General features: G+C 37.2%; 2 protein-coding genes across 4 annotated transcripts in view; both read right to left on the bottom strand.

Annotated features, from left to right (window-relative positions):
- Positions 1–1,282: 1,282 nt before the first annotated feature.
- On the bottom strand, positions 1,283–26,551 carry LOC137170294 (proteinase-activated receptor 2-like). 2 transcript variants are annotated; one of them, XM_067573538.1, is made up of 2 exons: positions 26,202–26,551; positions 1,283–3,364 (listed from the first exon to the last, which is right to left on the bottom strand). In XM_067573538.1, the coding sequence occupies exons 1-2, from the start codon at positions 26,272–26,274 to the stop codon at positions 2,301–2,303; spliced, it is 1,137 nt and encodes a 378-aa protein (XP_067429639.1). In that variant the 5' UTR covers positions 26,275–26,551; the 3' UTR covers positions 1,283–2,300. The 2 variants fall into 2 exon arrangements, with proteins under 2 accessions (XP_067429639.1, XP_067429638.1); XM_067573537.1 differs by lacking the exon at positions 26,202–26,551 and adding an exon at positions 3,717–4,111.
- LOC137170289 (proteinase-activated receptor 2-like) overlaps positions 18,081–27,382 on the bottom strand; it is a 117,360-nt gene continuing 108,058 nt past the window's right edge. Inside the window, exons 4-5 of one of the 2 annotated variants that reach the window (XM_067573530.1) lie at positions 22,498–22,590; positions 18,081–20,054 (exon numbers count right to left, since the gene is read on the bottom strand). In XM_067573530.1, coding sequence (XP_067429631.1) covers positions 18,997–20,054; positions 22,498–22,590 — 1,151 coding nt within the window. In that variant the 3' untranslated portion in view covers positions 18,081–18,996. The remainder of the gene's footprint in view (positions 20,055–22,497; positions 22,591–27,382) is intronic. The other variant, XM_067573533.1, reaches the window with a different exon arrangement.

Here is a 27,382-nt window from a genome sequence, read left to right as displayed (position 1 = left end):
TAGTCAGGGCTGACCAAGCTCACCTTGGACCAGCCCTTAGTTATGCTGCTATAGGCCTAGACTGCTGGGGGACTTCCCATGATGCACTGAGCTCCTCTTTCCTCCTCCTCATCTGCATGTGTTCATATACCATCACTGCATGTTACTAACTTGGCTTCTTCCCCGGAGTTCTTTGTGCTTTGTCATCCGCAAGAAACTCCAGGGACCGGGCTGTGGGCCTTAGCCGTGGGGATGTCCTTCCCCAGCTGTTGCTGCTGTTTGTTGTTCTGCTTCCCCCCCTTTCTTTCTCTCTCAGCCCAACTGGTCAAAGCAGATGGCTTGCTCATGGGGTAATTGTTGGGTTTCTGTAAATTAAAGTACAGTCTAGACCTGCTCTATGTGAAAAGTGCCCTGAGATGACTTTTGTTGTGATTTGGTGCTATATAAATACAACTGAATTGAACTGAATTGAATTGAATGGAATTGAATTGAATCACCATCTCTTATTCTAACACCCGCAGACAGAAACATGATGAAAACTGTTGGTTACGTTAAATTTAGATGCTGAAAATAATCTGAATCAAACTGATGAGTGAACAGTCTCAACCCTCTGTATTCATCCTTAACCTGAAGTGTTCTCTCTGATAACAGAACAGCAGCTTTGAACTCTGGAATAAAAAACCTGGAGCAAAAGTCAAATATTAACAGACAGTATACATTTTTATTGGTTAGATCGTAAAGTCTGATGTGAGCCTTTTATTTCAACAAGGAAATAAGTGCTGAGATGGCATTAATGCAGGCTGTTGTTTCTCTATGATATGTGCAAAATGGGACAAATAAATAGTTTGTGGATAAAATTCTAACCATAACCGTCCCTACAGCTGGCTAGTAGCTACACCCTGACTATGGCAGGATGAGAAAATCGCAGTTTAAATCCATTCACTATAAGCCTGTTTTACCAGTGTTTTGTGATTATTATTTTTTATGGCACACAGTGCATTTTTTAAGTGCATATTGCAATGATAATAGTCCAAAATTGTGTGAAAATGCATAGTTTTTTGTCAAATAACATCAAACGTTCTTGGGGGAGGACTCCCAACCCCCAAGACCAAAACCCCTATTTTTGTTTTTGTTTTTATTGCGCTTTTAATTTTAGAAAATTAAAATGTCACAATAAGTGTTCATAAATAAACTAATAAACCCTCTGTATTCATCCTTAACCCGAAGTGTTTTTTAAGGAAATCTGATAACAGAACAGCAGCTCTGAACTCTGGAATAAAAAACCTGGAGCAAAAGTCAAATATTAACAGACAATATACATTTTTATTGGTTAGATCATAAAGTCTGAGGTGTGCCTTTTATTCCAAAAAGGAAATAAAAGTACTGAGAGGGCATTAATGTAGGCTGCTGGTTTCTCTGTGATAGGTGCAAAACAGCAGAATGACAAAGACCAAGAAAAAAATGCCACCATTATTCTATTGAACACCTTAGCTATGAACACATATCCATCCAGTAGCCTCAGACTTTTTTCTTGGTAGGCTGCTCTTGTTTTCTGTTGGAACAATTGGTAAGAATGCTTCTTGTTTGGCACTGGCATCAAATTACCGCTTTCTGATTGGCTGCTGTTCGTGATTAAAAACAAGACCAATTAAGGTTTGACTGTCAAATTTCTAACCATTGCATTTGTTTAACGCTTATAAATATAATTTCTGTTCACATGGATTTTTTGCTCCCTGCATGGGAAACTAATGATAATGATATTCCAACTGTCCAGTTAAATCAAATCTGTTATTTGTTATCCAATTTTTTTAATAATATAAAATAATAATCGACATTAAGAGACAATTAGCCTGCACTCTAACTGATGGGGGGAGGTAAGGGACCTTGATAATGGATAAGGGGGTTGCTGGCTTACATTGTTTTGTAGTATATAGGAAATGGACTCATAAGAAAGAAACTCATATGCTAATATGTAGTTTGACAATGAAAAGTAAGCTTTTCTGTCAATTACAGAACTGTTAAGAATCTAAGTTTTGCAAATTTACAACTATGAACCCAAATACAATGAGTGGGTACTTACCAACTAAACCTCCTTAACACTTTTTCCTTATAATTTGTACCAAATTACATCGCTTCCCTTTCCTGGTTCTGCTGTCCTAAAACTTAACCACTTCATACCTGCAAATTACCATCAAATTTCCAGGAAACTACTATAAAAATGAAGGGACCTGTAAAAGAAAGTGTTACCGAAAAACAATATATTTTATACCTGAAGTGAGTTACTGATCAGGAATAAAAACAACTTAATAATGATTAATCCACTAGCATTCACTGCTCTGTGTGTTTCCTGACTCAGATGTGTACGTGTTACTCTTCTTGGAGTATTTCAGAGCCCTGAAGGACACCTTCATCCTCTTCACTGTCCTCTCGCTCCTGCAGAGGAACGTGTTCTTCACATGATCCCTGAAGTCCTTGGAGATAAAGTAGTAAACAAAAGGGTCGATGCAGCTGTTGAGACTAGTCAGGCACAGGGTAGTGATGTAAAATCCATACAGGTTGTTGTCGGCCCCGTCCAACAGCAGAATGTAGTGTACCAGCAGCATGATGTTACTGGGGGTGAAGCACACTAAAAACATAACCAACACTGTGATGATCAAGACCACAGCCTTCCGTCGCTTCTTGGTGATGTCAGCATCTGTCATGCTGTTCCTGAGAGCTTTGAGCATGAGGATGTAGGATATGATGCACACAATAGTGGGAACAACAAATCCCAGAGTTCCCATTGTCAGGAAGTAGCCAGCTGCTATTTTTACCTGACTGGGCCTGGTGACATCGTGACAGGTAAGGATTTGTGGATTGAAGTTTGTTACTCTGACCTGTTGGTCATACAGGTAAAGAGGGATAGTGATAAGCCAGACCACCATCCAGACTGTGATGGAGACAGCAACAGCTATGCAGTTGTTTGTCTGCTGCTTGGACAGTGGGTGGACCACTGCCCAGTAACGCTGGACACTTATGCAGGTGATAAAGGCGATGGAGCAGTACATATTGCCATAGAAAAACGCCACCAGCACTTTACACAGCCCTTCTCCATAGATCCAGTTGTTGCCGTTGAAGTGGTATGCTATCTTCAGGGGGACCCAGATGACAAAGAGCAAGTCAGCCAGAGCCAGGTTTGCCATGTAGATGGATGACGGGTGCTTTTTCTTGGTCCTAAAGAGGAATACCCATACTGCCATGGCGTTGGTGGGCAGCCCCACAGCAAACACAATGATGTAGATGATTGGGAGGAAGACAGTTGTAAGATGACTGCTCAGGACTACTTTGCCTTGGGAGCTGACATCCACCCCATCTGGGCTCTCTGTACCAGTAAAGCCTCGATCCTCTGTGAAGTGACAATATGAAAACGTGAAAAGCAGAATTATGTAGGTTTACATGCAGGAGCAAACTATAATTTGACTACATATTAAACTCACATGTGAGTTGGACTCTGTTCCTTTCAGCTGTGAGAACTTTGACCTGTTTCCTACTTGTAATAATAGTCCTCTGAGCTTGAGTTGTGATCAAACTAATTCTTATCCAGCCTATAAAGGCAATCAAGACCAAAACATCAAACAAACAGGGCCTATATTCGATGTATATTAACGTAGAAGCACTTTTTGGATTTTAAATCTACCTGAGCTGAATGTTTTCTTGACAGCACAAACATGTTGTTAAAGAACAAAGTAATACCGTACCTTCCTGACACATACAAGTCTGTATGATACAACACAAAAGGAGAAACAGGTGAGACCATCGTGTCTTTAAAGTCATGGTTGCAAAGGCGGGTAAAAAATAATATGTAATGTAATGTCCGCGGGTGTGACAACGTCGCTTTACTCGTCGCTGTTTGAACTGCCATCCTCTCTTCAAATAGATGATTTGGACACCTGCGTGATGTCACTGAGTCAGCTGACCACATTTAACCGACCGAGACACACCTCGGGTTAATTTCGGTAATAAAATGATAATCTCACTCATGAGTTCATCTTCCTTCCCTCATTAATAACTAGAACACACATTTCTCTTCATCTGCACTACAGGAACGGTATGCAGACCCCCTCAAAACCCGCTTATCGATGATATTTCTATACCTTTACTAATATAGTATCAAAGAATACGTCATATTTTGTCAGAATATATTTTTTATGTTTCAATGACCAGCAGCGTAATTTTTTCATGGTCTGCAGCTTCTATTTATAGACTTTATGGACTTTCGTGATGACTGGCTTCTATTCAGATTATATACTGAGTTTTAGAAGTAACAATAACACACCATAAAATACTGTGTTGCAAGAAAAAAAACCCAACAAAACATGGATTCAAAATATTACTTAAGTAAAGGTACATACGTAGTAATGCAGTAAAAATACTTCTCATTGATACGTCCGGATTTACCTCCTACAGGGCCCTGAGGCAGAAGTTTGTTTTTCATAATGATAAATCATTTGTCATTTTTTAAAGTAAAAATGCCAAAACGTCTCTGGTGCCTGATTTTTTTGTGAATATATTTGCTTGTTTTCTTATATATATTTCTTCTATACGTGGGTTTTCGACTAAATGTATAAATGTACTGGTGTAAAAAGTTTCCACCGCATTAACATAGCCTACAAGAGGGGCAAGAGGGGATACAAAATATTTGCAACGATTCTCAATATAATGTTCTCCAGTACACCACCATCACCACCACCCACTAAGACCTCAATAATAAATACAAAGTAGAATTATCACCTTTCTTACAATGTCAACAAAAACTGAAAATGTGGAAGTTTCGTAAAAGTAGAATTTATGTCAGAGCTGTTGTATTGGATTGCATCAGATTGCACAGGTATTCCTAATAAAGTGCTCAGTGAGTGTACATATGCGATGTACTGCAGATTTCTCACCAGCAGTGGGAAGCATTAAACAAATTATGCCAAGGAGGGATGTTTGCTGATCACATAGCCTATCTGTTACTTCTTGATTGTCTTTCACTATCACAATGATACTCAAACATATTTAGACAAAAGGTTGTTTCGTTTTAGTGGTGTGTATTTAAATAAAGTACACAGTAAGACACGACTGAAAGGTTTTCACTGTGAAACATATGTGGAATAAAATAATTTTTTCAGTAAATATATACAGACAGGTGACAACTTAAAGGAAAAACTGGTAGGTCTGAATGCTTGACCCCTACAGATGTGGTGGCTCTGTTATGCTCTGGGGGACATTTTACTAGCATGGTTTGGTCCACTTGTCCCCTTAAAGTAGCTTTTCTCAACGGGGGCGGTACCACCACCAGGGGGGCGTTAAGAGAAAATGAATATTTTCACAATTTCATCATTAGACTTGAGGGTTTTCCTAAGTTTTTTCACCGCACTGCCAAGCCTGTTTTCCTCCGTTTTACACGCGTAACTTCATACAATTTTTTGTTTTGGGCTCTGAGACCTACACTCAACACTGTACCTGAATGCCTCTATGTAGACACACGGGAAACTATGCAGAGTGTCTTCCGCGATTTGCTGTCATTTATGGTCGCGCTAACTTCTCTGTTCTCTCCTCTGCTCTATTTGTCGATGTTTGTGTTGACCTTAGTTTGTAGCCCAACCATTAAAATATGGCAAATTCCTGTAAACTTAGCTATTGACTGAAACAGCCCCTCCTCTCAACCAGCAGCAGAGCGAGGAGGAGGAGGACAGGATGAAGATACTGACTGATGTCTGTGTTCTTCATTCTTTCTAAACTTCACTCAGTATTTCAATGTCAGGAATATTATTTATTTTACTGACATTTTTTAATGTCCTTCAAGTGAGATATTATTGAATTTATATAGTGACTGTGCTGATGGAAACGTTACGGTTCATGTTTTAAGATAAAAATAAAAATAAAATAAAAATCTATTCTAATCCTATTCTGAATTTTAAAAATAAAATTCTTTAGTAATGAAAAAGAATCGATAACAGTATTGATAAATACTCTTATTTCTTTCTTCTGGCGTTTCGTTTCTTCCACCAAAGCAGTCAACGAGGAAACATAACACATCACCATCTCTACTATGTCAGATCATTTCAACACCCGCAGACAGAAACGTGATGAAAACGGTTGGTTGCGTTAAATTTAGATGTTGAAAATAATCTGAATCAAACTGATGAATGGACAGTCTCAACTCTCTGTATTCATACTTAACCTGTGTTAAGTGTTCTTTAAGGAAATCTGATAACAGAACAGCAGCTCTGAACATTGGAATTAAAAACTTTGAGCAAAAGTCAAATATTAACGGACAGTATACATTTTTATTGGTTAGATCGTAAAGTCTGATGTGTGCCTTTTATTTCAACAAGAAAATAAGTGCTGAGATGGCATTAATGCAGGCTGTTGTTTCTCTATGATATGTGCAAAATGGGACAAATAAAATTAAAATTCAGCATGCCAAAAGTAGTTACAAAAAATGACCAGCAGGTGTCACACTGTGTGAACAATGATCAATAGGTTTGTACACTCAATGTCTCAAAAAATAAATAGAAATGTGGATATGTTGACAGCTAAACAAAAAGCAGGCATCGGTAGATAGGCATTTATGCAGTGACTAATCTACACAGACAGTGAACATCATATGAAGCATCAACTATTGTGCAGTAAATCAGTTTGGGACATCTCATCCAGGTAGCATCAGTTAGAATCAAGCGCTCACTGGACAGTGGCCTCCACCAGTGATCATATGGAGCCACTTGATAACTGGAAAAACACACTCAATGTAATTCTGCAGACCGGTTAGAGACTCATCCTACCTGATGGGAAGGGACTGCTTTACGGCTATTATGGAGATAGGACGAATAATTTCCACCCACTAATAACTTTGTCGATGCTGTTGTTGATGTGTGTGTAAACAATGTTAACTGATACAAGTGACATTGTCATTCACCAGTTGTTGGTCTAAGGGAAAGGACACCTCTGATAGAAATATGGTTCTGCCTCGACAGATTTCAGGGCCTATATAAAGGGAGAGATGTTAGTTTGAGAGAGAGTAGAAACCAAAGAGGATCTCAGCATAGCTGTGTCAAGGTAAGTTTGATTTTGCTTGTTTTCATTTGGTAGCCTCTGAGTCTGTCCCTTATCACCTTCCTTGACACTCTGGCAACACTTCCTCACAGATACAACTTTATTTCACAGTAAAACAGCAAATGATTGTACAAAGCCAGAAAGGGTTGCAGAAATGTTTAATTTTTCTTGTTTCCTATCTTGTCAATTGTCTTTTTGATCCAAAATCCTTTAGGATTTAATTTAACTTTTAAATTGTATTGCATGCAAATGAAGAGATTTGCTTTTTGCTATTATCTATTCATATAAGAAAATAAACAGAACACTAGTGGGTGAAAAATGAGGGAGGGAAAAGGAGTAGAGGGGTGAGAGACAGACAGTGATCAGTAGATGCTGAGTAAAAGGGAATTGGCAGCTTTACATTACGATGCTGTGATATCGCTTAACTACAGTCCTTTCATCCCCATGTCTAAATTGTGTGAGTGTCAGCATGTGTGTATGTAATACTGTAGGTCAACGCTGATAATTAGTGTGATTACTGCAAGCGATCACACTATTGTAGCAGCTCGCAGTAGCAGCAGCCGGCAGCAGCTCTCAACAGTAGAGTTGGCATATGTGCACCTGGACAGCGGCGTATGACTTTGTTTTTTTTTTTTCTCTCACCCACCTTCATCCAGCAAATCACTAGGTGAGTTCCTTTTTGCTTTGCTTGGTGGCATTGTCAAAATACATTACATTTCCAATCAGTTTGAAATGTGCTATATGCCCTTGCTTTTGTCATGATAACAATTTGGTACCGTGTCATCCAATCACAACAGCAAACAAAAGGCTATTTTACCGGTATATATATTTTTTTCCTTAAGCCTGTGATCAATTCTTTGAGATTCTTTCTGATTTACTGACCAATCTTGACGATTTGGAGTTGCTGCTCAAATTGTTTTCCTGATGTGAATTTAATTTCGTTGAAATGTAAAAGGCATAGGACTGAAGATGCAGGAGTTAAGTTTTGAAATCAGTCTTGTTAACTACTACATCTGTACTATTGCTAAAATGTCTTGTTTCAGCAGCAAGTCAACATTTCTGAGAGCGGAGCTGGACTTGTGATTCTGATGCTCTAAATTACACAGTGAGTTTCATTTTACTTTGTTTTATATGATAACATGCCCAAATAACTTAATTTCATGTCGATAATATCCCATCGCTGTCTGTGTAGTAGTGTGTACTTGTAGATTTATTACCCTAGTGGCCTATATGAAACACATCAGCAATTTGCAGCAATATCCCAGTCCTTCAGTGTTGCATTCCTGGATGGATGCAACACTGAAGTGTGCTATTTATGCTACTACTACAGTTTATGATACACACTGTTTTTGTTTTTCAGGTGGTTCATAGGGATAAACACTGAGAGACACCCCGTCCTTTCACTGGAGATGGAGAAAGATGACATCAGTCAACCCTTGTGTGTTCAGTCTCCTAAAGAAACTAATGGACTTTTGAATGGGACAGTGAACCCTCTCACCCACCCACAAAATCAGTCTCTTAGCCACACTTTTCAGTTACTCACTTAATTAGTCTTGGTTACTCATAGTGACTCAGTCACTTTCTCAGTCAGTCATTCGCTCATTACAAACTTTTATAAACACACACTTGGACAGTCTGGTTACAACTTGCATTAGAGGGACATGGGTTTTTTAATGGGAAATACCAATTTTAAAAAACAAACAAGCACTGATATTAGATGCAGTTATTTGGTTACAATAATGTGGTGAGCATTAGTACATGGCAACAATTACAGATGTATTGTACCAAACCATCAGATTCTTAGGCTACAGACATACACCCACTAAAGCTGTCCCATTGTTCTTTAACCATATCATTTTTCCAGTTCAATCGTCCCAGCATTTTTTGACATGCAACAGTTAGAGGAGCATGTTGATATATTTTATCTTGTGTACAATGTTCAGACAGACTACACTACTTGTTTGAATATTTACATTTTTAAATGACTTTTGAATGTTTAACTACCTGAATAAACTCCATGCTTTGTTCAATAACTTTATCATTGTGTACAAATGTTTAGCATCATTCATTTATAATGTTAATAAAGTGAGACATGGTTTGAAAGAAACACTTTGAAGTTGTATAATTTGTCTTAACATTTGAGGTCACAATTCAAATGGCTGTTTATTCACTGTTGTAAATACTGTCTGAGTAATTATGTCAAGTAACAAGGTTTGTGGAAAAAATATTTAAAATTTAAACTCACCGTAGACCTCACTGTTAGCACTCAGTTAATGCAGTGGTCCGAACTGACGTTTCTGCTGTGCTTTTTTATTGCTCTACTAGTGTCTTTGACAAACCAAATCTACTCAACAGTGACATGTTCCATCTTTGGTTAAAGCATGTCTCAGGTTAAAAAAATGAATATATTCCTGCACTACCTTCTAACCTTTCTATCCAGGCAGGCACGTGGCATGTTTGCAACAAGGTGGTTGACTAAAAACATACAACTAACTGCATCATTGTTTTATGTCCCAGAGAACTACATGCTAGAGGACGTGAATGAGTGTCATTGCTCTGCAGGAGAAAGATGTTGACGGTTTGGATAACACTGCTGGGGCTATCCATGGCTGTGCTGCCAGAGTTTTTCACCCAGTCACTTCTGAAATGGATAATTATGAACCTGGAGTCTACACAGAGAAGCTACCGGAGGCCACCAAGCTCCTCACTAACACAAGTACCACACAAACATTATGTAATGAAACCAAGAACAGTAATGTGTTTGTTTCTGCCAATAGACTGTGCACTTGCATGCAAGTGATTTGACTAGTTGTTGAGTATTCAGTTGTTGCTGTTAATTGAAACTCGCTGTAGTCCTCACTGTTAGTAGTCAGTTACACAATAGTGTGTCGAGTAGTATGTTGTACATTTTGCTGTTTATGTTAAAAATCTGTAAGTATGCCACTTGTGAAAAGTTCAAATTAACAGTAATACACAAGTTACTGTTAATTTACACTGCTTGTAACAGTATTTTGCTGTAAAAGTAGAAAATAAGAGTTTTATGCTCTATTTATAAAGGCACCTACAAACTGAATTTCAGCATGACACTGTTGATTTACAGGCTCTCGGGGCACCCGTCAAGGCCCCTGTGCAGGGTCCCCGGCCATGGCCCCTTCGAGCCTTACACAAAAAAAGGTCGCCCAATCAAAGCACAGATTTCCAGATATAAAACACAAAAAAATTACATAAAATTATATTCAAATTATCCTCCTTGAATACCCATTAAAGGTATCTTGAGAGCTTTAGGCTTTAATTGTATGTGATTGTGATAATCATTACTTCATATAAACATTATTTGAAAGTAATTACAAGCAACTGTCTACAGACTTTTCCAATTAATGTATGAGATTTACTGTATATAAATAGTATTTGACAGTAATTACGAGCAACTATCCAACATATCCGTCTGACACTCTTCTTCAGAGGGATATTTCTTATATATTGTGTGTACACTGCCATCATTCTTCAGAAACTGCCACTTATAGGGTGCTTGAGGCTAAAGAGAGCTATTGTATTTAGGTCTTGATGCACAACATATTGGTATTGGGGCTACATATCAAATCAAATGGTGATAAAAATGTATGTTTGTTGTATCCTATGTTCCATCCTAATGCTGAGGAAAGCCTAGGGCTGAAACCCTTTTTTGGTGCTGTGCATCATTAAAAAAGTGATAAATACTTATTTGTGAGGGCTGACGACTTCATTTGTTTTTTTTTGTGAGATACTGCCATGACGGTGTTTTTTGTTATCATACATATTGACATGTGCAACACATGCTTATTTTAAAAAAGATAAGTAATTTCATTTCAGATTCTGAAAGTAGCTATAATAAAGGCTGTAAATCCACCTTAAAAATATTGGAAGCTGTCTCCCAATACATTTCTTTTAGACCACAACTTCAAATTGCATATGTAGCATCCACGCGTTTTTTCACTGTGAAGGTGTCATTTGTAGATCTAGTTTTTCTTCTCTAAACATTAAGACCCAAAGTGAGTCACAGTCAGTCTATGTTCAACAAAATTCAAGGCCCTCATTGCAGTCCTACTCTTCCCTCTAATCATTAGGTCACTCCAACATGTCTACAGGTCATAGGGAACAAAGAGCAAAAAGCAGAGATAATATAAGGTGAATAAAGAGGGACATCAATATGAATAAAGCTTTACAATGGCTTACTTTTTTTTTTTTTTTTAGCAATAGGTGAGAGATGTGTGAAAAACTGGGGTTTGATGCTAGGACTCAACAGTTCAAGCGAGGCTTGAGCTTTGATAATATGAGTGATGGGATGTAAGACCTTAAAATAGTTGAGAAAACATATAAATGTAAACATAGAAAAGGTCTCTATAGTCTCTGTGCTTCAGACAGATCAAGAAAATGTGAGCAGATTCAATTGAATGTTGTACAATCATTGGATGAATCAGGCTGTGGGGAGATGATCTCGACCAATGATATTGTTTGAGTTCTGGGGGCGGGTCCTCCCGGCGTGATTCATCCAATGACTGCGCAACATTCAATTGTTTTCACATTCAGCTTTCAGTAAAGGTAAGGTAATCATTTTGTTTTTCTCCATAACATGAAGTTTCGTATAAAGAGAGATATAAACTGAACTTGTCATGAGTTGAGCTAACACCAAGGGCAGCAGAAAGGGAAAGTGAGATCGTAGCATTCAACACCAGCTACAACTTGACATAACTAAAGCGTTGATGTTGCATAAGTGCCAGAATTTTAAAATGTATGTGGAGTCAGCAGTGCTAACATTAGCTTTTGCTTTTTGTATGCATTAAGTAACGTTAATTCTTTTAACAATCTGTAGTTGGGGTTAGAGTTAGAAATACAGTTGTAATACACTTGGAAAATAATATAACACAAATTTATTGATAAAATAAGTATTTTAATCATGATAATTATTTGAACTTTGAACATCCCCAGCCTCTTCCTGAGTTGTTTTGCATCGCTGGCATGGTTTTCCCAGGCACAGCCTTCACATACGGCCTGCATGATTATTGGAAGGTTCCGTGCCTCAACATCCCCATGGTCATACCCAGCCTCACCACCCTGCAGGAGGGTTTTCTCAGCCAGGGGAAAGCCAAGTGGAGCTTAAGGAACTGCTTCTGGGTGCTACACTGCATGACCCAGGCCTACTATCTGTTTACCAGGTGTGTGCACTAGCTCACTCATTATATAGATCAGTGGCTAAACCGCACAGTCATGCTGGAACTATTGCATAACGTAGGGCTAGGTAGAGAGAGCATGATGAAAACTGGAGGAAACTCGGATCATGTCAACACTAACGCACCTCAGAAGTGCTGTGTGTAAGCATTTTGGATTTTACTCTATCAATGGCAAAATTATTGATAAAGATAAGGCTGTTTTCTGACTTTGTATGAAGCAACTACTTTACAGTAATGTTACCACAACAACAAATGGAGTAACCTGTTAGCTTCTCACCCAAGCAAGGCTAAAGAATCAGAGCACCAGCAGCTACACAACCTTGCCCAACTTCCTATTTTTTGCCCATAAATTACATAATGCTACTGTTCTATATAATTTGAACGCATTCTATAGCACTGTGAATTCATTCAAAGTGACAGCCGTACCATGTATGCTGCACAGGAGATGGACCTGCTTTTCTGCTGCTCTGTTCGTTTAAGCTTCAAGTCTATTTTTTCCCAACCCTGGGCATCAGTGAAGCATGGATACACATACTTTGACTGCTTTGTAAATAAATTATGTATTCACAATAAAGAAATCTATACATAATTATGTTAAACTAATTTTGGCCATCTGCACCAAGATTTCAGTTTCTACCGATAGGCTAGATGATCAGTAATTTAGAGAATTTTCACTGTATTGATGATAGGGATTTAATTACGTTATTTTATATATAATGTGTATATTGTTTGTTTTTTATTTTCAACTGTATATTCTGCATAATTCAATCATCATATTGCAAGTCAAAAACTGAAAATCACTCTCTTGCCTAAAGCTTGTGCAAAATACTGCACCAGAGTTTTAACTGGTTCCAAATGTAGAGACTACTACATCACTCCAAATTAAGCATCCCAACACAGGATACCAGTCAGTTTTACAAATGGTTTTAAGATTTTGTTGATCACATTTAAAGAACAGCTTGTTCTGGCCCCAACCTTAATTTCAGACAGTCTTAATCCCTTAATGTCTCTGCACTAAAAGAGGCAAAGTTTGATCATGCTCAATTTCTGTTCAAGCGGCAAACTGCACTCCTTAAGAGCGGCAGCCTCATGGCTCCCCTCTGCCTCTGCTGTGAGGGTCGGAGGCAAAGTTGCCATTGTGTGCATTTTGAAAAAAATACAGGCAACAACGTTGACACCTGTTGGTGTGCAGGTACTTTTAAGAGCATGATACATATTTTCTGCTTTTGTATTCTCAGGACAAGGCTTGCTGAGGCTCATTGCAGAGGATCATAGCCATTGTTGGAATTCTGAAAGGAAGTGGGTGGCTTTCAATCTGTCCTATGAACTTGAGGCTTTTTTTAGCATGCAGATTCACCTATTTCCATGGCCAAGGAAAGTTCAATAAATATTTGTCAGAGGTTGGGGACTCAAGTCGCATGACTTGATGCAAGTCGCAAATTTGAGGACTCGCGACTTGGTTGACTAACACTTATAAGACTCGACTTGACTTTGACTTGAGGCAGATGACTCAAAAAGACTTGACAGTTTTTATTTAGCTGAATCGCCTATTTGCATTATTGTAGATATTGAGCATGAACAGCTAACGTTTTGAGACATGAAAGGGTGGCTTCTAGTGAAGTGTGTGCAACTCAGGCTTTGAAGACAGTGTCTAGCAAGACCTAGAAAACAATGCAAGACAGGATTGAGCTCAAAGCTTATTGAAAGCATTTTCCCATACCTGCGCTGATTTTCTTTCAAGCTTAATATTACCAGACCATTTCTGATTCAGACAAGACAGCTTATGAATTGACAGCTTTTCATGACAGAGCTTCACTGTTCTGTTCACAGTCCCTCACTAGTTCAAAGTCAATGTAACTCAACCACAGCAGAATGGTCTCTTTCTCTTTAATCAACTGTGTGGCAATCCTTCAAGATCAGGCAAACAAGATGGTATTTTTCCTTGATGATGCTTGATGTTTGAACAATTTTAGTGTTCTAAATTAATGGATGTATTAGTCTACACAATCCACAGCAGAAAAAAAGTAATCATCAGATACAATACTATGATTCGTTATGCAAGTGCCAAATGCGGGTAGATTTTCCATTTGGTGAGTAAATATACCAAAGTAGTCATGTGTTGCAGACAGAGACTCAGGCTGTAGTATAACTTGCAGTTTTTTTTTTTATCTGTGCACTTTACAACCACAACAAAGCAGTATGTGTAGCCTACAGTCCATCAGCATATTTTTGCTGTTGTTAAAACCCACTAGCTTTGTGCTAACTACTGCAACTGGAGGATGTTCCTCTTCTTCTACTACTTCTGCTTCAAAACTCTCACCTTACTCAAAGGCACAACCTGGTGGCAGAATGGCAGAAGTCATACAACATATCCACACACATTTATACTGCATAAAATACAAAATTATGAGCCCTAGATCCTGGAAAACATGTTACATCAGATTATTTATTTTTGTTCAAATAGTTTATTAATGTGAAGTTAATTCATAAAGTTAATCAACCTGCATGATGTTTAGTTTTATGTTGACATAAATTGTCAACAAATTGTAGTTGATTTAATCCCCCCCCCCAAAAAAAAACAACAACAACAAAAAACAAGGTATGAACTGAACCATAAATAGTTGTATTTATGAATCCTAACCATAGCTATCCCTAGTTGTAGAGACTAACTAACATCTGCAGTTCTCTCATGACATGGCTTGCCATTGTAACCTTTTCTCTTGTGTTTTAAGTGCTTCTTTCATGGTGACTGACTTGTGACTTAATTGACTTTTCTTGCTTGACGTTTAGCATTGACTTGACTTGGCTTACTTGAGTCTAAGTCACAGTGAGAGTCACAGTGATTTAAGACTTGCTTGAGCTTTTAAGGTTAAGACTTGAGACGTGCTTGTGACTTGCACATGTGTGACTTACACCCACTTCTGATATTTGTGAACATGAAGTACTTTCTCCCAAAGCCATAAACCAGAGACATAAGACACAAATTTGTGATGCCATCCAGAATAAAGTCTGGAGCTGCATCATATACAATGAATGTGAAACTAATTTTGTAGTAATTTTTTAATACCCAAATAAACTTTATTCTATAGTAAACTTTCATATCTGAAACATAAAATGTACCTGTGCACTAGGCTTGGGCTATGTCTACAGAATTACTTTGTAAAGCAGGCAGTAAAAGGTAATTTTATGATATATTCTGGTTATTAAACATCTTGAAATCTCATACATCTCAAATGGGGATCTGTACTGAATGGATTGCATGATATTGTAAAATGTCAGTAGAAAAATGTATATATTTATTCAGTGTCAAAGTTGATATAAAGGTACTCTTACATAGACCTTCTGGTTTTTGTACATTCAGAACTCTATATATTAATGTGAAATGTCTGTAGATATATTGGGGAGTTGCTTGCAATTACTGTCACATAATGTTTATATAAAGTAAACCCTATACATTAATGGGAAAAGCCTGTAAATGTATTGGAGAGTTGATTTTAATTACTGTCAAAAATATTTATATAATGTATACTCCATACATTTGTGGGAAAAGCCTGAAAATATATTGGAGAGCTGCTTGTGATTACTGTTAAATAATGTTTATATAAAGTTAACCTTATACATTAATGGAGAAATATATGTAGATATATTTGATAGTTGCTTTTAAATACTATCAAATAATGTTAGTAAAGTAATGATTATTAAAATGATGTTTTGTAAACTATTATCACATGATCTTATTTTTTTGTACAGTATGAAACCAACATTTACCAGGGATCTACTGTAAATAGATTGGATAATTACATAAAATAAAAGCCTAAAGCTCTCAAGATACCATTAATGAGTGTTAAAGGAGGGTAATTTGAATGTAATTTTACATAATTTTTCTGTGTTTTACATCCAGAAATCTGTACTTTGATGGGGAGTTCTTATGGATGGATTGGATAATCCTATGAATTTACCAAAGATTACTGTATGAAAACAAGAGTCTTCATTTAAATTAGGTAATTTTAAGGTAGTTCTGCAATATTTTCCATTTTTTGTGCAGATTTATACATTTGTTTAACATTCTAGCAATGTTTTATAATGAGATTTTCTTTTTATTTTATAATGATTGGACTGTAAAAATGTAGACAATGTCCAAAGTAAATATCCGTATTTTTAAAATAAATATCTGTAGAATAACTAAAGGTTTTTTACCGTTATTTGACGGTAAGTGTTTGGCAACTTTTGCTGCCAGACTTTTTACCATTTTTTTTAACTTTTTTTTTTTTTTTTACAGTGTATAGTCTAATTGATGGGGGGAGGTAAGGGACCTGGATAATGGATAGGGGGGCCCTGGCCTAAAAAAGGTTGAGAACCACTGCCTTTGAGTGAAGGGTCACTGCAAATCAATACAAAGTTCTGAATGATCACCTCACAAGGCATGAGGAGTCACTGAATGGTTTGATGAGTATGGAAATGATGTGAATCATATGCAATGGCCTTCACAGTCACCAGATCTCAACCCAATTGAACACCTATGGGACATTTTGGACTGACATGTTAGACAGCGCTCTCCACCACCATCATCAAAACAACAAATGAGGAAGTATCTTTTCGAAGAATGGTGTTTCTCAGCCTTGGCATTGATTCTAAAAGTCTCTGGAACTCTTCTGGGGGGATGAACACCATTCAGTGACCCCTTGTGCCCTGTGAATTGGGGCATTGTTATCCTGGAAGAAAACATTCCCATCAGGATAGAAATGTTTCATCATAGGATAAAGGTGATCACTCAAAACAACTTTGTATTGATTTACAGTGACCCTTCCTTCTAAGGAGACAAGTGGACCCAAACCATGCCAGCAAAATGCCCCCTAAAGCATAACAGAGCCACTGGATCCCCTCACTGTAGGGGTCAAGAATTAGGGCCTGTACCAGTTTTTCTTTTGATTTGTCACCTGTCTGTATAGCTACAGGAAATACAAAACATTGACAAAATAGCAAGTCCTTGTAGTCATTTGCATATTCATTTGCAGCTTATAAACTCTTAAGCTCTTAAATATACAGTGCAAACATAATAGTATTTCATAGTATCAAATGTTCTCAAACTTCCTTCATTATTCATTATTCACTCAAATGAGCATGTCTGTCATTTCAGTTTGTACTATGAAATCAAGACTTCTCAGTCTAAACATTTAATTAAATTTTTAACACTTTCTGTTGGCATCGTAGGTTCAGCTATCCTCCCTTTATTCTAATCATGACAGAAAAACATAAAGGCTAGACCCTACAGACTTTGTGCTCTTTATTTGCTGTTACTTGAACTTTATGATAAAAATATGTCTATTGCTTCAGTTAAGTCAGTTATGTCACTTTGATTTGTGCCCGTTAGTGTGACAGTCTGTCAGACCAGTAGTTTCTTGTATTGGCTGTTTAGGCTCGTTTGGAAAGAGTCCATTTTTGTAGTTGATGTGTTTGTCTTTGAACTTTCATCATGGTTGGATTTCAGAATTGTTCTGGTGCTGGATCTGCATGAATCAGATGATGAATGACTGCTGTCAATCAGCCCACTTTTGTGTTTGTGAAAAAAAAAAAACCCAAACACTAGTAGCAATTTGTTTTTCCTTTATGACTAAACCACTGCCATCATCCGCATCTCCTGCCGCTTAAAGTGTTTGATGTGATTTTTAATACTTCAAACTAAAGTGTAGTTATACAAACAAAAATAATTACAAAATTGTATCCTTTATTATAAAATCTGTGGTTTTATAAAATAGCCTGTAGAACCTGATTGACCTTTCCCATGTCGACCTGTTCACAGAGTCAGGAAACAGCCAGTTAGACAATTACTTTTATTGATAAACTAAAATGTGGTTATACAAGCAAAAATAATTACTTTAAAAAACACAGACAAACTTTTGCCCTGTATTCTAAAACCTGCTAAATTTTGCCCATTTTAGGTTTGGGTCTCAATTCTGGCACATCAAATGCTGACAGAAAATTCATCTAATTACAACATGGAATAAAAGATTAGACCCATTAAAACTGAATAAAAGCAATCATTCATAAACGGCTGGAATCAACTAAAACTGCACAGTACTGCATCAAGCAAAGCATAAAACAAGTGTATTATAAAAGAAATAAAAAACAATTAAATGTATTTACAGAAACAACATGAGCAGTAACTTAGACAGCTCAAAACGCGAAAACAGGAGGTCATTGCTAAAGATCACTCCTAAATTTCCTTACATGTACTGAACCAAACCTGAGGTGAAAGAAGTCACAGTAGAATAAAAAAAAAGGTAACACTTTAATTTACGGGTCCTTTCATTTCCTACTAATTTCCAGGAGTTTTTCTCAATAATTTTCTAAAAGTAGCTGTTATGTACAGTAACTGTTCATTCTTTGAAAGGGTTACCTTGTTTTGTAGTATATGGGAAATGGACTCATGCAGTTTTTATGAAAGAAACTCAGTTAAGTTTTTCTGTCAATTAAAGAACTGTTAAGAATCTAAGTTTTGCAAATTTACGACCCAAATATAATGAGTTGGTACTTACCAACTAAAGCAACACTTTTTCTTCCCTTTCTGGAAAATTTCCTAAAACTTAATGGTTCATACCAGAAAATTACCAGCAATTTTCCAGGAAACTACTATGAAAAATTAAGAGACCTGTAAAATTAAGTATTACCGAAAAACAATATCTGAAGGGAGTTATTGATCTAGAATAAAAACAGCTTAAAAATGATCAATCAACTAGCATTCAGTGCTCTGTGTTTTTCCTGACTTAGGCGTGGTGTGTTGCTCTTGTAAGTTTTTCGGAGCCCTGAAGGACACCTTCATCCTCTTCACTGTCCTCTCGCTCCTGCAGCGGAACGTGTTCTTCACATGATCCCTGAAGTCCTTGGAGATAAAGTAGTAAACAAAAGGGTCGATGCAGCTGTTGAGACTAGCCAGGCACAGGGTGGTGATGTAAAATCCATACAGGTGGTTGTCGGCCTCGCCCAACAGGAGGATATAGTGTACCAGCAGCATGATGTTACTGGGGGTGAAGCACACTAAAAACATAACCAACACCGTGATCATCAAGACCACAGCCTTCCGTCGCTTCTTCGTGATGTCAGCATCTGTCATGCTGCTCCTGAGAGCTTTGAGCATGAGGATGTAGGATATGATACACACAATAGTGGGAACAACAAATCCCAGAGTTCCCATTGTCAGGAAGTAGCCAGCTGCTATTTTCACCTGACTTTCCCTGGTGACATCATGGCAGGTAAGGATTTTTGGATTGAAGTTTGTTATTCTGACCTGTTGGTCATACAGGTAGAGAGGGATGGTGATAAGCCAGATCACCACCCAGACTGTGATGGAGACGGCAACAGCTATGCAGTTGTTCGTCTGCTGCTTGGATAGTGGGTGGACCACTGCCCAGTAACGCTGGACACTTATGCAGGTGATAAAGACGATGGAGCAGTACATGTTGCTGTAGAAAAACGCCACCAGCACTTTGCACAGCCCTTCACCGTAGATCCAGTTGTTGCCATTGAAGTGGTATGATATCTTCAGGGGGACCCAGATGACAAAGAGCAAGTCAGCCAGAGCCAGGTTTGCCATGTAAATTGACGACGGGTGCTTTTTCTTGGTCCTGAAGAGGAATACCCATATTGCCATGGCGTTGGTGGGCAGCCCCACAGCAAACACAATGATGTAGATGATTGGGAGGAAGATAGTTGTAAGATGACTGCTCAGGAATTCTTTGTCTTTGGATATGACTGCTACCCCATCTGGTCTCTTTATATCAGGGATGCTTCCACCTGTTGTGAAGTGACAATATGAAAACATGTGAAAAGCGGAAGTATGCAGGTTTACATGAAGGAACAAACTATAATTTGACTACATCTGAAACTCAAATGTGAGTTGCACTCTGTTCCGATCAGCTGTGAGCATTTTGATCTGTTTCCTACTTGTAATAATAGTCCTCTGAGCTTGAGGCAGCAGCATTACAACAACATCCATTTTACATATAACTTTGTTTTATATTTTGAACAAAGTAATTCTTATCCAGCCTATGAAGGCAATTAAGACCAAAACATCAAACAAACAGGGCCTATATTCAACGTATGTTAATGTAGAAGTATTTTTTGGCTGGATGAGCCACAGACCAGCCATGTAACCGCAGTTATTTGTAAGTGAGTGAGTGTCTGAGTAATGAAGTTTCACCACTGGTTGGCCGGCAGAGTGATGAAGTTTCACCATTGGCCGTTGCTCTTTTAAAATGAATCAGCGTGAGATGATGGAAACAGAGAACAGCAGCGTGGCGCAGACTGACTGTGTTTCCTCTGTGGTGCGTTTGGATTTTATAACTGAACTAATACCAGGACGCAAACTTTTTATTTCTCTGATGTTTTCACATCACAAACGATGAACAACAGCAGTAAAATACGAGTCTTGAAGGTAAAACATGCAACTCATGGAGCTGTTATATCAGTTTACTATGGGGTGACTGCATTGCAGGTGCGCTTGATTTGACTGCAATTGTGGTAACTGGGCAGAGATGAGCTTCCTGAATTTGCACGCAAAACGCTGTCAAAATTTTCATTCATAATTTCCAGTGCAGCCTCCATGATCATCGACTGGGAAAGAGGCAGAAAAAAGGCACATAGAGTCGTGACTGAGGTTGAATGCGTAGTTAAAGCGCCCCAAATAATAATCACTCTGACAAAACATTCAATGCAGAGTGAGAAACGAGAATCTATAGAGTGAAACATGTGAAACATCCCATGATATGAGTGGAAAGTATTGTTCTTGCAACTGCATTTATACATTTTTCACTCAAACATACCGTAACCATGTCATGTGATACGCTACTTCAGCACACTTTACCAGCAAATATTACTGGGACCACTACAGAAAATTGCAAATGAACATTTAATATCCAGGAATGCACATTACAGACACTACCACTGACCATGCCTGTATGCATGTATGTAGGATTGTCCTTCGCATAACTTGAGAACTGTTCATTGTACCTGGCAGGTGGAAAAATTTCAACAAAATTTCATATTATATGTTTCGTACATAAATAACTATATATATACACCCTAAAAGCCATACATGGATACCACATGCTAGTGTAAATGGCAATAATTCAAAATAGTTCTGACCTGATTATCATGTAGTCATTTTTTCCTCCTATAGTTTATTTGTGTGTAGTTGGTGGAGTGAGAGATATTTCTTCTTTTATTTTCTTTTTGGTGGTGAAACTACTGCAATTTCCCAGAACTTGGGTATCCAAGTTAGTGAAATTGCGAAAATAAACTTATGTCACTTTTTGTGCAAAGAGTACATCATTTCTATTCGAACTTTCTGATCATTTCATGTAAATTTTGAATAAGATGTTGACATTGGTGCTGCTACAAACATGAATAGATCAGATAGTGAAAAATGAGTTTGAGGTAAAGAGAGGCTGAGGTTAAGGTATAGTACATGGTAAAGCACAGCTGATGGTAGAAGTAGACATTGTAAACATTAGAATTACAACTGAATGTTATATATTAGTAGAATTTATTTGTAGTCACTCACGTGGATGACCGTCTACTGGACTTACTGGACTGTGTATACTACTACTATGCAGAATAACATGTATATACACACATTACAAAAAAAAGGGATTTAGTAGGTTCTTTGATTTGTTTTATTAAAGCATCCATTTCCATCTAAACTGGCTGTAGCTTTGCAGCAATATCAGCGGAGGTGTAAGAGGTACAGGACAGGATATTTGGTTCGCACCATATACATGAATACTACATGTTAGCGTATATGGCAACAATTCAATATAGTTCTGACCTGATTATCATGTAGTAATTTTTTCCTCCTATAATTTATTTGTGTGTAGTTGTAGTTAGACATACTTCTTTTTTATTTTCTTTTTGGTGGTGAAACTACTGCAATTTCCCAGAACTTGGGTATCCAAATTAGTGAAATTGAGAAAACACACTTATGACACTTTTTGTGCAAAGAGTATATAATTTCCATTTGAATTCTTTGTTCATTTCTTCTAATTTTGAATAAGAAGTTGACTTTGGTGCTGCAACAAACATGAAGAAATGAGACTGAAAAGTGAGCTCGAGGTAAAGGAAGGCTTAGGTGAAGGTATAGTACATGGTAAAGCACAGCTGATGGTAGAAGTAGACATGGTAAACATTAGAATTACAACTGAATGTTATATATTAGGAGGATTTATTTGTAGTCACACACCTGTGAGTGGTGTTGGACCAGTGCTCAGTGCTTCACTGTCTTGGGAGTTGCCATCCACCCTACCTGGGTACTCTATACCACGGGCGCCTCCAGCTGTTGTGAAGTGACAATATGAAAACATGTGAAAAGCAGGAGTATGCAGGTTTATATGCAGGAACAAACTATAATTTGACTACATCTGAAACTCAAATGTGAATTGCACTCTGTTCCATTCAGCTGTGAGCATTTTGATCTGTTTCCTACTTGTAATAATAGTTCTCTGAGCTTGAGTCAGCAGCATTACAACAACATCCATTTTACATATAACTATAAATTTTACATATAAGAGAATTACTTTGATCATATATTTTGATCAAAGTAATTCTCATCCAGCCTATAGCTTGAGAACTGTTCATTCGATCTACTTCGTACCTGGCAGGTCTATTGCTGGGAATCAAGGAAGTGCAATGTTGATGTGTGAAGTTGTTTGAATGAGTGGTTCTTGAGAAATATATAAAAATACCCCATAAACAATGTTGATTTGCTTCTTCCACCCGTCGAGTCAACGAACGGAAAAACACACAGCGGGTATCAGAGGCTCGTTATATTGATGAATGTACAAACAAGATGCACAAATAGCATAAGTAGGTTAGATGTTTTATAAGGTACATTTCAGACTGCCAGAAGTGTACATATTACACTAGACAGAGCAAATGAAGTCTCAGTTTACCAACAATGGTAAAATTGTGACCTATTCAACTTTAATGAAAAGTTCTTTTGGCCTGCTTGTGAAAACTATATAATAATCTCACATTTCATTCCATAAAACCAGAAGCACCAAATAATCCCTTCCAGACAATATCATGCTCAAACTGCCTCCTTACTATCACTACCAGTAACCTACTTGTTCCTGTGAAGGAGAAAGCTGCTAATATCAGCTCTTATGAAATGTGACTGTTCAAAATCGTAACTTGAAAATAGTTTTTGGGTTTAGATTCTCCACACTACCTTTGTTTGATTGAGGGATTGCCAAAAGAAAAACACATGTAGACATCATTTCAACTAAATCCTGTGATCCTTGAACTTAATAATTCACATCATCCAAACTTAACATTCAAAACACATCAACATGATAAGAAATACTGATCAAGACTTTTTTTTTGGCCCAGCACAGGGAAGATGCAATGAGATATTCTATTGTTTATAATTCTATTCTAATTCTATTGCTATTGTTAATTGTAATGTTTATTCTTTCCTACAGTATATCTTGACAAAGAGGCTGTAAAGAGGATGAACAGAGCAAAACACCACATCAGTTAAAAAAAAATCAGAAATCTGACTTTGTGCATAACTTGCTTTACAGGCACTTTAGACAAATTAGACATGAAGCAAAAACATGAACATGTTTCATTGTCATGAATGGATATAGAATGAAGCAATATTACTAAATATAATGAGCAGAAACATTATGTAGTGTACCCTCACTGGGACCATCCCATCATATGAACTTTAATTAACCTGTTAAAATAGGACAGAAAGAAGTTAAGAATATCCCAAGAAATAAATTAAAATTAAAAAAAGACCAGTTTCAAGTCAGTGAAATTGAGAAAACACATTTATGTCACTTTTTGTGCAAAGAGTACATCATTTCCATTTGAATTCTGTGTTCATTTCATCTGATTTTGGATAAGATGTTGACTTTGGTGCTGCTAGGAACATGAATATATCAGACAGTGGAAAGTGAGTTTGAGGTAAAGGGAGGCTGAGGTGAAGGTATAGTACATGGTAAAGCACAGCTGATGGTAGAAGTAGACATTGTAAACATTAGAATTACAACTGAATGTTATATAGTAGTCGAATTTATTTGTAGTCACTCACCTGGTGGACTGTCTATAGGTATTATACCTGCTAGAGCTTGACCTAGAATAACAAAAGACAAAGAAATTTACACACATGTAATAAAGGAGTGTATACTACTACTATGAGAATAACATGTATATACACACGTTACAAACAGGGACTTTGCAGGTTCTTTGATTTGTTTTATTAAAGCATCCATTTCCATCTAAACTGGTTGTAGCTTTGCAGCAATATCAGCAGAGCTGTAAGAGGTACAGGACAGGAGATGTGGTTCACGTCGTATAAAAAAGCATAATGTTTTTTCCCCTCTAGTTTTACATTTGAATAAATACAGAATAAAGCAATCTAATAAAATATAATGAGCAGAAATATCATGTATTATAACCTCACTGGGATCATCCCATAATCCGAACTTTAATTAACTGGTTAAAATAGGACAAAAATAAATTGGGAAAATTCCAAGAAATAAATTAAGATGATAAAAGATCAGTTTCTTTTCTTTGCACTATATGAACATCACACTACTTCATGCATTGACACTGAATGCTACAAGTGAATGAAAATAGTTATTGCAAATTAGTTGGACAAATGAAGGGATTAATAGTGAATAATATTTGGCAAGAGGTTGATTGTGGTGGGAGAGGTTTGAGTTTCATACTGCTTAGCAAACATTTCATTTTCAAACAAAATTGCGCATTACATTTTGTCGTTAAAAAAATGTACATAAACACCCTGAAAGCGTTTCGTGAATACCACATGCTAGTGTATATGGCAGTAATTCAATACAGTTCTGACCTGTGTGTGTAGTTGGTGGAATTAGACGTGTTGTTTTTATTTATTAGAATTACTACAATTTCTCAGAACTTGGGAGTGAAATTGAAAAAAAAACAACTTTTGCTTCTTTTTCTGCAAAGAGTACATCATTTCCATTCGAATTTTCTGATCATTTCATATAAATTTGGATAAGATGTTGACTTTGGTGCTGCTACGAATATGAATAGATCAGACAGTGAAAAGTGAGCTCGAGGTAAAGGGAGGCTGCTAGTAAATGAAAATTGCAGAGAGAGTAAAAGACACAGTTTGTGTGTCTTTAGTCAACAGAGGTGCGCACACAGAGCTCTCCAACATAACAAATCAACTTTCATGTATTTGCTTCTTTTACTTCTCTAGTATGTCGCATCTATAACATAATCTACTGAAATGTCCGTCAGAAAAGGTTACAGTTTGAGACTGAATTGTACATTAATATCGTTCAGGTGTCACTGAATGTAATCCGGGATGTTGCAAAAACATCAGTAATGATGTTTGTGGCCCACTCTTGGCTGTGCGTCAGATTCTTTCCTTTTTACTTTATTAAATACCTGCAGTATCACACAGCAGCTGAAACGATACATTAGTGATGCGCGCATTCACGCACCTGGCACAGCAGCAGTAACTTCATTAACAGGATCGGCAAGGATCTAACGGTAAATAATGTTCTGTGTTCTCCTACCCATCTACACCATTGACTGTACATAATGAGGTCAGCTGTTACACACAGATTCCAGGTTTATACGGTAGGATTGTTTGTAATAAAGCATATACATGAACATACAATATCTGTGTCGGCGACCCCAGAAAATATATGAATGGAACCGTGTGTGCGTCCGCGGTCTCCCCGCACTTCTGAAATGAATCCGGCGCCCCTGACACTGACTATCTCTGTAACAAATTGTCCATAATTTCACACATTGACCATACACGGTCCAGCCATATAGTCTACTAGGTTATGACCAAGTCTTTTTGGATTTTAAATCTACCTGAGCTGAATGTTTTCATGACAGCATAAAACATTAGTGATGGAAAAAAACAAAGCAATATCTTACCTGACTGACAAAGACAAGTCTGGACGCAACACAAAAGGAGAAACAGGTGAGACCATCGAGTCTTTAAAGTCATGGCTGCAAGAGCGTGTTAAAATAAAATGTAATGTAATGTCCGATGGTGTTACTGCTTCACTGTTTGAAGTACCATCCCCTCTTCAAATAGATGATTTGGACACTAGTTGATGTGACTGAGTCAGCTGACCGCATCTAACCAACCGAGACACAGCTCGGGTTGATTTCGGTAATATGATAATAATCTCACTCATGAGTTCATCTTCCTTCCGTCATTGATAACTAGAACACGCATTTCTCTTCATCTGCACTACAGGAACATTATATGGAAACATTCAAAACCCGCTTATCAATGATATTTCTACGCCTCCACTGATATAATATCAAAGAATAACTTTTATATTGTCAGAGGATATTATTTTATGTTTAAATGACCAGCGTGTGTGACTTTTTTTTTTTTAGGTCTGCAGGTTGCATTTATGGACTTTGGTGGTTATTGTCCTTCTATTTAGATTATGCATTGAATTTTAGAAGTGACAGTAACACAACATAAAATACTCTATTACAAGCAAAAGCCATGCATTCAAACTATTGCTTCACTAAAAGTACATAAGTATTAATTATCTGTTACCAGCTTCTCATATGTGAATATTTGCTATTTTTCTGATATGTTATATATATTTCTTATGTATTTGGGTTTTTGAGTCTTGGTCAGATAAATATATATAATACACCTTAAAAAAACACACACCCAAAAATCTAAAAACAAACAAACAAACAAAAAAAATCAACAACTCAATATTCTGGATTAATTAGATTCAATGGATTAACATAAATTAAGTGGACAAGTGCACTTCATCAGTGTAAATGTCTCTGGTCTGTACAAAGTTTGCCACATCCTCTTTATCTTTTTGTGTGCCAACTGATACATGATATTACCTGATGTTGCAACGAAAGTGAGTAAAAGCACCCTATAACTTCCTGTTGACTTCAAAACTGTCCTCATCATGTAAGATGATCAGTTAAATCTTAAAAAACAGCTCTGAAGCAGTCTAGTAACTAAGGTAAATATGCAGCTGAGTGATGTGACCACGTCTTTCTACTCCTCTAATAATCTGAATTGCTGCATTCTGGACAAGCTGCAGATGTGACTTTGGGTTGAGTCTAAA

This window comes from Thunnus thynnus, chromosome 19, assembly GCF_963924715.1.
Source record: "Thunnus thynnus chromosome 19, fThuThy2.1, whole genome shotgun sequence".
Classification (NCBI taxonomy): domain Eukaryota; kingdom Metazoa; phylum Chordata; class Actinopteri; order Scombriformes; family Scombridae; genus Thunnus; species Thunnus thynnus.
This window is presented reverse-complemented; position numbering and strand designations above follow the sequence as displayed.